Source organism: Malus domestica, chromosome 07 (genome assembly GCF_042453785.1).
Source record: "Malus domestica chromosome 07, GDT2T_hap1".
NCBI lineage: Eukaryota > Viridiplantae > Streptophyta > Magnoliopsida > Rosales > Rosaceae > Malus > Malus domestica.
This window is the reverse complement of record NC_091667.1, coordinates 11,000,759-11,016,101: the sequence shown is the minus strand read 5'-3', so window position 1 is coordinate 11,016,101 and position 15,343 is coordinate 11,000,759. Positions and strand designations below refer to the sequence as shown.

The window sequence follows — 15,343 nt, the reverse complement described above, 5'->3', positions numbered from 1 at the left end:
CTATCCATTTACATACTTTTCCACCCTAGTGACCGGAGCAATCTAGCGAAGGTCACAAACTTAACATTTTTTGTTGTACCAAAATCCTCACTGATTTTCTTCATTAACATTTGGCGCCGTCTGTGGGAATCGCACTTATTCCCACTCTCTTTAGCTTTGTCAAGCTGGTTTCCACCATTTGTACACTCTTTTGACCAGGCATCTCTTTCCAACATGGGGAGCGAAGGAATCCACAGCACGCAGAATGACACCCCTCGTGCACCTAGTGCGAAACAACAAAAGAATGAAGGAAATAGGGTTGCTCTTCAAGCTAAAGTCGATGAGCTAGAAGCTCAGAACAACAAGATAGCAATAAAGAATGAGGTCCTCCAGGAGCAGTATGAGAAGCTCTTTGAGACGCTCTACGAAACTAGGCGTACTCAAACACGCGAGCTCGTTACCCCTGTGGACATCAACCATCATCTGGGTGCCCCCCAACACGGAGGGTCACTTTACATCGACATGGGTATCCCTGATGAGGAGCGAGCTAATCATCAAAACATTGATCAACATGAGACTTCTCTCAACCCAGCTGCTTCAACTCGAAGCAGGAGAAGTGGAGGAAGACACTTTCTTGCAGAAGGGTTGGCAGGATCTAAAGCCGTTTATCGTGACTGCCGAGACTTCCTAAAGCAACGTCGAGAGAATCGCCTCCACATATGCTCGAAGATCAATGACCTAAGGGTTTCTGAAAGATTTGGTCCCCTTCCACGACCTAGGCCAACTGTCAATCTAAGGAACGACATGTCTCAGAGGAACATGAAGGTACAGGGGACTCGGAGGTATTCCGACAGACTCGCCCTAGAAGTCAGTACGGCGAGTCCAAGGAAAAACCACACGCTCTTGCTCAAACTTTCCTACTTCCAAGAGGCGATGAAGACTTACGAAAGAAAATTTCAGTGGTACATGACTCCACTCAGGATCCCCTTATCCTACAACTCCTTGAGGAAGTAAACAAGTTGAAGGCCGAACATCAGGCTGAGATACCTGACTGGAACCAACCCAGGCCTGACCCTCTTACAAAGAGGATCCTTGACACCCCATTCAAGCGAAGACAAAACAAAAGCTTGGTTTACAACTCTATACTGAAAGGGAGGACCTGATTGAACACATTAACCTCTTTGAGTCCACCATGGCATATCGGATGCACGCCGACGAAGAGCGATGTCTTCTCTTCCCTTCCACCCTCTCTGATGGAGCTCTAAACTGGTATTGTCGTCTTCCACCCAAGACAGTAGACTCGTTTAAGGAACTAAGGATACTGTTTGTCTCTCAACACATCTTCCAGAACGATCGCTTACATTCTGTAGATGACTTGTACACTATTCACCAGAAGCTGGACGAGTCATTACGAACTCATGCTGGTCGCTTCAGCCATGAGTATTCTCGCTGCGCTGAGGCAGATGACAAGACCACCCTCAAAGCCTTCACAGCAGGCCTACATGATTGTTTCTTCAAGTACATGATCAATGCCAACACTTGGAAGACTTACTCTGAGGTGATGGCACAAGCTTACAACCACGCCTCAGCTAAAGCAAGGACATACCAAGGGAACCCCCATATGGTTAACGCCTATCAAGAAGTGGGAAATGGAAGTCAAGTTCTACCAAGTGAGGAGATCTTGGCCATTCGGACACCCATTGCATCATCTCCTGCCTCATTTAGCTACTTGCTAAGTCTCCAAACGTATTTGTCTCTTGGTAAAATGAATGATTTTTACTTTCAGCAAGCCCATTACAACAAGAGGGATAAAATTTCGTACCAAGAAATTAGGGGTGAACGTACCGTTGACTATTATGACTATGAGGCCAAGCCTCACTCTTTCAAAGTGGAGAACTAGGTATTGAAGGAAATGCTATTATAAGAAGGCATACACATTGCAAATGTTTTGACCCTCAACCGCTTGAGATCTTTTGTCACATAAGCCATTCGGAAAATATTTAAAGACGAGGGAATTCAGACAACTTCTTCTGAGTCTTTTGCATTCCTAGCACTGGAATACTTGGTCTACGTTGACCTACCTCTATAATCCAACTCAGAGCTTCAACATGCGTACTTTGACACAAAGTATGTGATACTAAGTGTTACAACCAACATGGTTCACATATCGAAAGCATGGATCCCTTCATGCATAGCAAAACATTCATAAGCATCACTCATGTCAATCAACATAAACATCATACATTCCAACACATTCATACATTAACATCATACATTCCAACACATCCATACATAAGCCAATTGTGCTTCAAAAGGGTTCAACACATTTTGTGTCATTCGACACTTGCTACAATGTGCCTCGACACCTTGCCCTTATTCTCACCAACTAGGTGATGAAGGAACTCATCTTCGTGCCACCAACTAGGTGATGAAATGTACAACCCGTAGTCTTCTTCATGCCACCAACCAGGTGATGAAATGTACAACCGTACTCTAATATTATTTGGCAACTTGCCACTCTTATCACCAACCAGGTGAAGAAGGAACTTACCTTCGTGCCACCAACCAGGTGATGAAATGTACAACCCGTACTCTAATATTATTTGGCAACTTGCCACTTTTATCACCAACCAGGTGAAGAAGGAACTCATCATCATGCCGCCAACCAGGTGATGAAATGTACAACCCGTACTCTCCTTCATGCCACCAACCAGGTGATGAAATGTACAACCCGTACTCTAATATTATTTTGCAACTTGCCACTCTTATCACCAATCAGGTGAAGAAGGAACTCATCTTCATGCCACCAACCAGGTGATGAAATGTACAACCCGTACTCTCATTTATGCCACTAACCAGGTGATGAAATGTGAATAAGGAACGATGAAAGGTGATGAAGGAACTCACCTTCGTACCACCAACCAAGTGATGAAAGCAACCCACCATTCATTCCACCAACCATAAGACGAGTGGTACAACTTATACATGTGAACTCCTAGCATTCACAAATAATCAAAAACCCTCAAGCTTTACAACTCAACTAGGGGAGCACTTATGCCTAACAAGAGTTATAGTCACCAACAAAGTCTTATTGCAAGCCAACAACGGCTTCAGTGCATGGTATACGAAGATCAAGCTCTTCAGCCCCCTTGCATCTGCTTCAGACATTTCTCCTCTATAACAATGCAAACACTCTAACTCATAGGAAGCTTCACACACTTTTGATCAAGATTGTTCGAAGCAAATTCAATTTATATAGTTCATCCAAACCTTCGACTACTACAAGGTGTGGATTGCATCACAATCTCTTACTCAACAGTGTGGAAGCAAAATTTGTATACGTTGTCTCTCCCACATTTTCAAATTTCTAGTTTCCCAAAAAAAAAAAAATTGGGAAATTCAACAAAGCTTCATTAATGGAGGACAACTACAAATTCTCAAAATCTTCACACACTCTTGATCAAGATAGTGTGAAGCAAAACCAATTTATGGTGGAAATCAAAATCTTCATCAATGGAGGGCAACTACAATCCTCAAAGGCTTCACACACTCTTGATCAAGATAGTGTGAAGCAAAACTAATTTATGGTGGAAATCAAAAGCTTCATCAATGAAGGACAACTACAATTCTCAAAAGCTTCACACACTCTTGATCAAGACAGTGTGAAGTAAAACCAATTTATGGTGCCAACAAAAGCTTCATCAAAGGAGTTCAACCACAATTCTCAAAAGCTTCACACTCTTGATCAAGACAGTGTGAAGCAAAACCAATTTATGGTGCTAACAAAAGCTTCATCAATGAAGGGCAACTACATTCTCAAAAGCTTCACACACTCTTGATCAAAACAATGTGAAGCAAAACCAATTTATGGTGCCAACAAAAGCTTCAACACCAAAGCTTCACCTACAACGTTTCAACACAAAAGCTTCACCTATAAAGCTTCACCTACAAAGCTTCAACTCCAAAGCTTCACCTACAAAAGCTTCAACTCCAAAGTTTCACCTACAAAGCTTCACCTACAAAGTTTCAACACAAAAGCTTCACCTACAAAGCTTCAACTCCAAAGCTTCACCTACAAAAGTTTCAACTCCAAAGCTTCACCTACAAATCTTCAACACAAAAGCTTCACCTACAAAGCTTCAACACAAAAGCTTCACCTACAAAGCTTCAACTCCAAAGCTTCACCTACAAAGCTTCAACTCCAAAGCTTCAACTCCAAAGCTTCACCTACAAAAGCTTCAACTCCAAAGCTTCACCTACAAAAGTTTCAACTCCAAAGCGCTTCACCTACAAAGCTTCAACACAAAAGCTTCACCTACAAAGCTTCACCTACAAAAGCTTCAACTCCAAAGCTTCAACACAAAAACTTCACCTACAAAGCTTCAACACAAAAGCTTCACCTACAAAGCTTCAGCACCAAAGCTTCAACTACAAATGCCAAAAGCTTCACACACTCTTGATCAAGATAGTGTGAAGCAAAATCAATTCATGGTACCCAACAAAGCTTCAACCTCAAAGCTTCACCTACAAATCTTCACCTATAAAGCTTAAATATATATATATATATATATATATATTCAGAAATTCAAAAATTCAAAAAAAAATCGAAAAAAAAAGGTCTAGGCCTCCTCTTCTTTAGGCCTAACAACTTTCATAACAAATATATATGAAGGAGGAGTTTTGGGCTACCACTTAGAAAGGAAAATGGTGAAGTTTTGTTACTTTCGAAACTTGGCTACTAGCAAAACACCTCCTTCGTAAACTCCCTCGACCGGAGACTTGGGGGACTCCTACCATATACTACTACACCTCGGTACTTGGAAGGTTCACGACTACTCAGTGACTTGGATCTTTCAAGTCTCCAACCGAGAAGTTTTCCTCACTCGGGAAATTAAGGGAGCACTACCTCAACCTACATGCTTCACTTATAAAGCTTCAACATACAAGCTTCAACAAAAGAAAAAAAAATTCAAAGAACTTAGTGAAGAAGGCTTTGGTGTATTTAACACAATACGTTGAAATGAAGCAAAGCTTATTTATTGATATCTCCGATAAGTTACAAATATGTACATATACATGAATCAAAATAAACAAACAAGAAGGAGCCTTCACAAAAGTTGCTCAGGAGAAGTCTCAACAGTCGGCAGAGCCCCAGAAAGATAAGGCACCAGAGGGTGATCATTCGGAGCCCAGTACTGGGCAGATCCCCAGAAGGAGGAGGCACCGGAGGTTGATCATTTGAAGTTTCATTACACGGTACAGCCCAAGAAGACGAAGGCAATAAATGCCTTTGGAACAAACCCACAAACCTCTGATGATCAAGTAAAATCTGACCATCAGATTCCTGCAGCTGGTCAAGCTTCCTCTTCATATTTGTAGCATAGTTATGTGCGAGCATGTGCAACTGTTTATTCTCATGCTTAAGCCCTCTAATCTCCTGTTTGAAACTTATCACTTCAGCCGCCAATGATTCAACTTGGCGGGTTCGAGAAAATAGACGTTGGGCTATATTAGACACAAAACCTGCACACTGAACACTGAGAACCAAAGAATCCTTAACAACCAACTCATCAGACTGTTTGGAAAGTAGTCTGTTATCTTTGGGAGTAAGAAGGTTCCTGGCCACCATCGCAGCGGTCATATCATTCTTCATCACAGAGTCCCCAACGGTAAGAAGACCAGTAGGGGATAAGAAAGATGGGCTCCATATGTTATCTTGAGGAGGCATGGTTGCCTCTTCGCCAAAGTTCAAGTCAAAACGAAGGTCGGATGGGCCAGACATTTTCAGAAATGATGAAGGAGAAATGAGGTCTAATAAATCTCTAAAGTACAAAAACAAGGGGAAAATTCCTACAAGCAATAACTCTCTGAACGTACTTCTTGCACACAATTGGTGCCCCTATAAAAGAAAGGGTAGCATGGCCGTTTGTTCAAAAATCGAAGAGACACCACTCTCCGGATTTCGAGAAGCAGATTTTCCTAAGTAAAATATGTCGACAATCCTCACACGCAACATTAGCTCTTCGGGTACCACAGATAACTTTGCCAAAGATCTCTGACAAAGTTTAGACACATAAATTTTGAAGGTCCAGCTACCCTACCATTACCCACAAGGGTAAAGGAACAGCACCACTGCTTGATAACTGGAAAGTTCCCATGTGTGTCAACCTCTGTGCTCCGTGGCAAGGCAGACTGGCAAAAATGCCCAACCTTTACTCACATCGAGAAAACACTCCCAACAGGATTACTTGCTCAAAAATCAAAGAGACACCACTCTCGGAATCTCGAGAGCCAGACTCCCACCAGGATTGTTTTCTCAAAAATCAAAGAGGCACTGCTCTCTGAATCTCGAGAGCCAGACTCCCACCACCATTACTTTCTCAAAAATCGAAAAGGCACCGCTATCCGAATCTCAAAAGCCAGACTCCCATCAGGATTGCTTTCTCAAAAATCGAAGAGGCACCGTTCTCCAGATCTCGAGAGCCAGATCCCCGACAAGATTGCTTGTTCAAAAACCAAAGAAGCACCGCTCTTCGAACTTCGAGAGCCATATTTCCTTGGATAAAGCTTGTCTGCAATCTTCACACGCAACATCAGCTTTCCAGATACCACAGACCACTTTTTCAAAGTGCTCTGACAAAGTTAAAACACGTGAATCTTGCAGCTCCCACTATGACCGAGAAGGGTACAGGAACATCGTTACTACTCGCTGTTGGGACAATTCCTATATATGTCGACCTTTATCCTCCACACCCAGGCAGACCTGCAAAGTCTCTGCAGAGTCTCTCGAAATACTCAGCTTCTTTTTCCCCTGATAATACCTCTGCAAACAAGCCACACCAGAGCAAGAGTATCTCATATCATCAGGGTTAAAAGCAAGAGTATCCCATATCATGCTTTTTCCCTGTCTTTTCCTTTACCCTTGTTCTTACCTGCAAAACAAGGAGAAAGAGAGCAATCAGTTAGCGCCTGAAATCAAGCTTCCAGTCAGGAACTGACTGCCTGGAACTCCCTGCCTGATTACTTACCTAGCATTACTCTCGAGTACTCATCTTCAACATCTTATGCTTCCAGAAAAGATATCACATCTGCCTGAGGAACATATAGGGCAAGTGAGAAGGATATAAGGAAGCATGTGGAGACAAGCACAACAGAACACGTGCCGATTCATCTATTACTTTGTCAACAGCCAAAGTATCCCATATCATCAAGGTCGAACGCATTCTTGATTTGATGGACTTGTTTTGACCCTCAAATTCTTGAGTCGGCCTTACCCTGGAGGAAACCAGAAAACCCTCCAGCCGAGTTCAAGAATAAGCATGTGGAAAGTTACTTCTTCAAAAGTAAAAGTATCTCATATCATCTCTTCTCATTTTTCTTCTTTTTATCATTCCTGCTGCCTGCAAGATAGGGAGAATGAGAACAATCAGCCGGAACTCGAAATCAAACTTCTTCTCTAGGACTAATTGCTGGGAGCTCTGATTGCTAACTTTGTCTGTCACCTCTTTTGGCAGATCTCCTAGCTCGGCGACTTAGGGGACTCTTACTATATGGTTTGTATCGCGCTTGACCAAGCCTAAAACTACAAGTAAGCTTCAAGCGAAATTGATACATTACCTTGTGCATCTCCACCTGTTAAAGATACCACCTCTAGATGGAGGAAAAGTACTTCCAGAGAAGATGCCACATCTACCTATGAGACAGATAAGGCAAGTGAAAACAATACCACACTTCGGTACTTAGAAGTTTCGTGATTACTCAGCGGCTTGGATCTTGCAAGTCCCCAATCGAGGAGCTTCCCTCACTCGGGAACTTAGGGGAGCACTGTCTGTACCATACTTGACCAATCCCGAATTGGTGCATGTCAATTTATAAATTCTGACTTTTATCCAAATTCCAAGTTTATTTCCCTCATCCAAACATAGTGTCAAGGATTTTTGTTGTAGTGTAAGTTGGTTTTAATGTTATGGCCATTTGATTCTATTCAAGTACTTTTTTTGTTATAATTGACATTTTTATAAAGGAAATTGTTATTAGCACTCCAAAAATCTCATTCTACACTCCAAACTTTCTATATTAGAAAAGAAAAATACACTTGTGAGGAGTGTAAAATGAGAATTTTGAAGTGTCAATAACACTTCCCTTTATAAAAAGGGATATTTTTGAAATTGAAGTGTATGTTTTGGCTATATATAATAAAATCTCTTGTAGCCAGGACTTCATCCGGGCATCTCCTAATTTTCTTTTTGATGGACTGGGAAGATTTGTGGGGGAGGGGAAGAAGGAAGATTTGCAGCGGTTTGCAAATTTTTATATTTTTTTTATCTTTTTATTTTTTGATTTTAAATGTTTGAATTTTATTTTTTATTTTTTATTTTTTAAATACCTACGTGGCGCCCAATCATTGTCCACGCAAGAATCATATCACATGTTAACGGTTGTTTTAACACAAAACTTAATGGATGTATGAAAGTGTTTTAGAATTATCACCTTAAGTACCAAATTTGGATGAAAAAAGAAAACTTAATGTATGAAATGTTGAAAACAAAAAAAGACTTTAGAGTAATATACTAAGATTAGCCCTATAATAATTTTAGGTGTTGTGAGGTTATTGCCTACGCGAGGTTGTCCATGAAAACGTATTGGCTTCGCCTCACCTTTTAAAACATGTTCATTGGACAATATGTCAAAATAGATATCCATTTATATTCTCTCTGTAGAATATACAAACCTAAGAGCGTGGAATGTACCAAAATGGTGAACTAACTAATGCTCTCTTGGACACCAATATGAATCACAATGGAGTTTTTCTGTATAATTTGGAAGATATAATAGGACAGGAAATTACTCAAAAGACCAGATAAATAAAGAAAAATGGATAAAAAAAAATGTCCCATACAAAGTCTTATAGGATGCAATTATGGTCACTTTCATTGCACACACGATAAACTCCCAGCGCCGGGTACAACTTACAACACGGAATGCGAAGACAATCACCAGACTGGGAGTTATCTGAAGAGAATATGATGCATACAGTCAACACATTTAAATAAACTTTGTGGCCCAACTAATTCATCCTTAAAGTCGACACCCCTAAACCACTGAGGAAAAACATTTCCAGGATATAAAACCAACCATTTTAACTCGCACTCCATCCCTAAACCGTGTGGAGCAAAGATTTATACAAGCGATTAAGAAATGCATTTATGTGTGCATGAGAGAGATGGTCGAAGAGAGAGAGAGAGGACCTGCAGGATAATTTCATCACAAGCGGTGCACCCTTCAATGGGAATCCTTGTCACCGAGTCTGACAACTTATCCATGCCTGGAATCTCAGTCCATTCGGGAAAGTGATTCTGATGCAATCCCATCACACTCAACATATGTGAAAAATCTGGCACTTTTTCCTTCGCAGCGCATTCATCCGGTTCCAAGATTTCCAATTTTTTTGGTAAATCTGGGATTGCCTCAAGGTTTTTACAGTTATCCCATTGTAAAGGTTGAAGCTTGGAAAGGCCACTGAGGGTGGGTAGCACATTAAAATTATTGCCACGTAGATCTAGAACTTCTAAAGAAGATAGACCCCCAAGATCCTTAGGAATTGCATCATTTTTTAGATTGCAGTTCGCAAGAGATAAATGTTTAAGGTTCTTCAGTTGTACTATGGAAGGGTGAATCCTAGACAAACTCTCGCAATCATTGAGTAGCAGCTTCTCGAGATTTGGGAGTTTTGAAAAGTCTGGTGATCTTTTCAGGCGACGGCAATACCCAAGATTAAGAAACTTCAACTTCTCAAGCGGCTGTCAGAGAAAAAAGAACAGAAATCAATCCAAATAGAAGAGAGAGCATAATGTTGGTACTTACAAAAATGGAGGAAAGAATCAGTGGTTTGGCTGGGATTATACTGTACCACGTCTGAATCATTCCAAAATTGTATTTCGCTATGACTCAGGTCAATATCAACTAGGTATGATTGATTAAAATCTTCTGGTATGATCTTTAGAGGAAACTCAGACCAGCACAACCATCTTAACTTTTTGGAAAGATGTTGGCAGTTTCCAGTGAACTTTACGCCTTTCAGTTTGAGCAACCTCAGTCCCTGCATCTCCTTAAGTGCTTCTGTACAGAAGATAGGCTTGTCGGATTCTTGCAAATCTAACATGAGTCCTTCAACTTCCTCTGTTCCCTTTTAAAAGAAAATAAAAAAGAAGAAGAATGCAAAGTTAACTAAGTAAGAAAAGGGTTATATCATTGCATATGAAAAGAAGATTTATAAACAAGCAACAAAGTCATATAGTTGTTCTTAGACTTAATTTCTCTTTGCATTCAACATGTAGTTCCGTTTAAATTAATACATATCATCGTATAATTTGACAGCAATTACTTACAGATTTGTTTCTCAATACGTCTTTGACATCATCCTGATCCCACAATCTACAACGTTTTCCGGGGATTTTAGGGGATTTTGCGCGTACGATTTGTCTGCCCATGTCTCGAAGCAAATCATGCATTATCAGGTTGTTCCCTTCATCAATAGCTACAAGACATCGATCATGTAGTTCTCCAATTCCTATTTCTGGATTAAAGTCACAGCCATCCAATATTGTTGTGACATGGTCCTTGTTCATTCCAATAAAGAAACAAGATATATCAAGGAATATATCCTTCACATCATCGTCAATCAGCCCATCATAGCTTATTTTAAGCTGTTCGTGAATTTGCATATGAGGATATGTTCTCAATTTACTCAAGGCACTTTTCCATTCACTTTTGAGTTTTGTACATAAATAAGAACCTAAAACCTCAAGTGCTAGTGGCAAACCTCCGCAGTAATCAACAACTTTGCTTGAGAGTTCAAGATATTCTTTATCAGGAGGACAACGCTCAGTAAAGGCATGGCAACAAAAGAGCTCAAAAGCTTCTTGTTTATTCATTATCTGTGCGTTACATGTCTTATCCACTTTAAATATCTTTAGCAATTGTTTGACTCTTGTTGTTATAATAATTCTACTCCCTGGGCCAAAGGTGTCACGTTTTATAGCTAACTGATGTAATTGTTTCGCACAATCAACGTCATCAATTACGACAAGTACCTTTTTGCTGCCAAGTCTTCGTTCTATCTCCTCGGTCCCTTGATTGACAGTACTTACCTCTACATTGGCTGGTTTCAAGATATCACAAAGAAGTTTGTTTTGCAATTTAACCATATCCCCTTCCCTCACTTTTGAAAGGAAACAAGTAGCGTCAAACCTTTGTCTAAATCTGCTGATAATGGCTTGTGCAACCGTTGACTTACCCGTTCCACCCATACCCAAAATTCCAATAATGCGAACATCATCTGATCCTCCAATATCTAACTCATTGATGATCAGTTGCACACGAGAATCTATTCCAACTTGGTTGGCGGCTACACCTGAGTATGTGTTGTTCAGTCTTCTAGTGACATCGTCAACAATTTTCCTTATAAACCTTCCTTCATACCTATCAGTTAAAATACAAAGGTAAGCAAAATGTAACTCTAGGATGAACTCAACTAACACATTATTCATTATTATGATACCAGATTTTGGGATCAAATAAGATTTCAATAAATACATTGTTCAACTTCTGAAAACATTCATTCAAACACATGCAAATATGTTGATCCATGTGATTAGCTCAATTTGCCCACATTGATAGTTAGATCAGCGTTTGCAGATTCTCACTTTTCAGGATTTCTAAGCTTTGCATTGCAATGTGTAAATGAAAATTATGAGCCTTACTTGAGAAGCCAACAAATGACATTTCGCAAAAAATGCAGATCTACTAGAATGATTAAAAATCAAATTTTAACTGCTCAACTTATCAAAATCAAATATCCATTACATGGCAATCAAATAGTGACAACGTGTCGATCATATATGTACCACATATTGAATACTAATCAATTTAGTATTTGAAAAATGATCATGTCCGCCAATTTTTCAATATGAGAAAGTTAAAAAGTAGATTGTCCAAGGAATTACCCATCAGTGTTTTCAAGATTCCCACCAGCCAATCTTCCAGCTTGAGTCAAAGCATCTCTCCACCTCAGCACCTTATCTTTAGGGTAGCACTGTTCATATTTCTGAAATGGCTCTGCAAAACTATCAGTTTGACTCCTAACATGTGAAGGATCAATATCATAGAATATCGGCAAGACCGTTTGCCTCATAGTTGTTCTGCACTTCATGATCGTCTCCAGCTCCTCAAGACACCATCTCGAATCCGCGTACCCTTTTGAGAAGACAATAATGGCGATTTGAGACCGTTTGATTGCTTCCACTAACTCGCCTCTTATAGTTTCGCCTCTTTGAAGATCGTCTTCGTCTCTGAAGACGTTGACGCTGTCGTGCTTTAATGCCCAGTAGAGGTTGTCGGTGAAGGTCCGGCGCGTGTCTTTACCTCGGAAGCTTAGGAACACGTCGTGTTTCCATTGTTTTGAAGAGGAATCTTCAAGGGCTGCCCTGGTATCCATTAATTAATCCTTCTTCGCTGGCAGAGGTTGGGGTTTTGCCCAAATGGTAGAGAAATACCATGTTAAAGTCAACTCAACAGCTCAAGAACACGTCGTACCGTATTTCTATAGTTTTGATAGTTTTGAAGTGGAAGCTTCAAGGACTGTTCTGGTATTGGGAGTTAAAAAAAGTGTGTAATATCCCACACTCTATTTTACTTCTCACATATTTTTTTAATTTTCGATCGTCAAATCGGATGAATTGAAGAAGATCAACGGACAGAAATTATCAAATGGTGTGAGAAGTAAAATAAGATGCGTGGATAGCACACCCCTAACAAAAATGTTACTCTACTTATATTTTTCATATTATATTTATATCATTTCTCAAATTGAGATAAAACTCCCATGTTGATGGCTAGTGTAAAAATAATTTGGTCTTTTATTACAATATAAAATCATAGACAATAATATAATTTTGCACCAACCAAAATTTATTTATTTTTTTCCCTCAACATCATATCATCATTGCATATGTTTAATTTTTAATATTAAAAAATAAAAAATATAAATATAAACATCTTGCACATTTCTCTGTCACCATCTCTTTCACATTTCTCTCAAGCATCTCTCCTCCGCATATTTTTTTTTCCTTTTAAATTTTTTATATTTACACACATATAGTATGTGGGGTTTTCTAGAAATTACTTAAGAACAATTCCACCCCTAAAGATTTTGCGCCAGCATCCAGCACATTTATCCACTCAAGTGAACAGTAATAGATCCCGATGAACAGTAATAGGTCAAAGCATCTCTACCCCTAAAAAAATGCGCTGGCACACAGTCTAAAAATGTGCTGGCACAAACGATCTCCACCCTTACAAAATGAGCTGGCACCCAGCCCATTTAAAATATTTTATAATTTTTTTATAAAAGAATAAATAAATAAAATAGTTTTAATTTCGGATAAGATTTTTAACCAATCTCGTAACGCCACGTGTCATTATCCGAACGTACTATTTTGTGAATAGATTTTTGCTAAGATTTGCAACCAATCCCGATGCACCACGTGTCACTATCTGTTTACAATTATTTAGCCAAGATTATGATAAGATTTTCAACCAATATTATTACGCCACGTGTCATTATCCGAACGTACTATTTTGTGGATAAATTTCCGATAAGATTTTCAACCAATCCCGACGCGCCACGTGTCACTTCATGTTTGCAATAATTTAGCCAAGATTTCGATAAGATTTTCAACCAATTACGTAGTGCCATATGACATTGTCCAGAACATCATCATTTCTTTTTTTGTCCATATAAACCCTACATCTCTACATCCATCCTCACACTAAACTCAATCCTTATTTTTAGCTTAGAATCCTTCTTTATTATTTTCGAATCTTAAGTTTTTTTTTACAATGTCTTCTTCAAGGAGAGTGCATCAACAATTTGTGGAGGAAAAGAAAAGATTGTTGGCACAACAGGAAGAACTGATCAATCTCGAGGAAGGTGGAGGTGGAGATGAGGCTTTCACAATGGATGAGGACTCGGATGATGACCATAGAAGGCAAAAGGCCTCACGTTCCCGCTGTGTCATGGTAGCTGTGGGTCAGATAGCTAAACCCAGACGTGCCGCAAACTTTGATAGAAAAAGGGGAAATACGAGGTAAAGATCTCTTGGAAGATTATTTTATTCCCAACAGCGTATTCCCTGATCATGTTGTTAGACGTCATTTTAGAATGCAACGAAGTTTATTCAACAAAATCATGAGTGCTATTTGCAACCATGATCCATATTTTGTGCAAAAAGATGATGCTTTTCGTGTTCTAGGTCTTATTCCAGAGCAAAAAATTACGGCTGCCTTGCGAATACTTGCATATGGAGCATCTGCAAATCAAGTGGATGAGATCGCGAAGATGGGAAAAACAATTGTTCTGGAGTCCCTGATGCGGTTTTGCTCTGCAATTAAAGCCCTGTACACCAATGAGTACCTCCGGACACCCACGCCAAGGGACATGCGAAGGCTTTTGAGGAAGGTTGAGATGCGAAGCTTCCTTGACAGGATTGGAAGCATCGACTGCATGCACTGGACTTGGAAAAATTGTCCAAGTGCATAGCAAGGAGCTTATGGCGACAGAAAATGAGCTAAAAGTATCATTTTGGAAGCAGTGGCTTCATTTGATAAATGGATTTGGCATGCTTTTTTTGGTGTTCCAAGAGCTCAGAATGACCTAAATGTCCTTGCTCAATCTCCAGTGTTCGACGATCTGCTGCAAAGACCATACTACCTTGCAGACAACATTTACCCAAGGTGGTCTACGTTTGTCAAAACAGTGTCACATCCACATAATGAAAAAGAAAAACACTTCGCAAAATGTCAAGAGGGGTGTAAGAAGGATGTGGAGCGTTGTTTTGGTATCCTGCAAGCTCGTTGGGCAATTGTCAGGTATGCTGCTAGACTGTTTGATGTCGAGGCTTTTCAATCCATCATGATGACGTGTATTATTCTCCACAACATGATTGTGGAAGATGAGTATGATTATGATGTCGTCGATGAACAACTCAAGAACATTTATCTACTGTGCTCATGACCGGACCGAAGATCACGTACAACACAAGCCGTTGAAACAGGATGGACATTACAATGAATTGATCGTTTGGTACACTGATGTGCAAGAGCCATACTAGCATGTAACTCGCCAGAATGACTTGATTGAGCACCAATGGAGATTGCAAGAAGGTGAAGATAATTAAAATGAGCATGTGGTTAAAGAATAAAATGTATTTGTTTTTTTTTAATTTATGTAATTTTTTAAAGTTTATTTGGTGAGGTTATGTAATCTTATTTGATGTGTTTAAATAAAGTACAAAAAAAAAATTTG

General features: G+C 39.7%; 2 protein-coding genes across 2 annotated transcripts; one reads left to right on the top strand and one right to left on the bottom strand.

The window, feature by feature from the left end:
- Positions 1-8,840: 8,840 nt before the first annotated feature.
- LOC103401922 (disease resistance protein RUN1-like) lies at positions 8,841-12,649 on the bottom strand. The gene is made up of 4 exons (XM_029105568.2): positions 11,985-12,649; positions 10,368-11,460; positions 9,890-10,165; positions 8,841-9,779 (listed from the first exon to the last, which is right to left on the bottom strand). The coding sequence occupies exons 1-4, from the start codon at positions 12,473-12,475 to the stop codon at positions 9,171-9,173; spliced, it is 2,469 nt and encodes an 822-aa protein (XP_028961401.2). The 5' UTR covers positions 12,476-12,649; the 3' UTR covers positions 8,841-9,170.
- A 1,229-nt stretch (positions 12,650-13,878) lies between these two features.
- Positions 13,879-14,578, top strand: LOC139197685 (uncharacterized). The gene is made up of 2 exons (XM_070825636.1): positions 13,879-14,126; positions 14,200-14,578. Exons 1-2 carry the CDS (start codon positions 13,879-13,881, stop codon positions 14,576-14,578), a joined length of 627 nt encoding a protein of 208 aa, XP_070681737.1.
- Positions 14,579-15,343: the final 765 nt, after the last annotated feature.

Coding starts and splice junctions, on each gene's coding strand:
- LOC103401922 (XM_029105568.2), bottom strand. CDS start 12,475: ATGGATACCAGGGCAGCCCTTGAAGATTCCTCTTCAAAACAATGGAAA. Junction 10,166..10,367: donor ACGTATTGAGAAACAAATCT/GTAAGTAATTGC, acceptor TTCTTTTAAAAG/GGAACAGAGGAAGTTGAAGG. Junction 9,780..9,889: donor TTTGGAATGATTCAGACGTG/GTACAGTATAAT, acceptor TTTCTCTGACAG/CCGCTTGAGAAGTTGAAGTT.
- LOC139197685 (XM_070825636.1), top strand. CDS start 13,879: ATGTCTTCTTCAAGGAGAGTGCATCAACAATTTGTGGAGGAAAAGAAA. Junction 14,127..14,199: donor AGAAAAAGGGGAAATACGAG/GTAAAGATCTCT, acceptor ACGTCATTTTAG/AATGCAACGAAGTTTATTCA.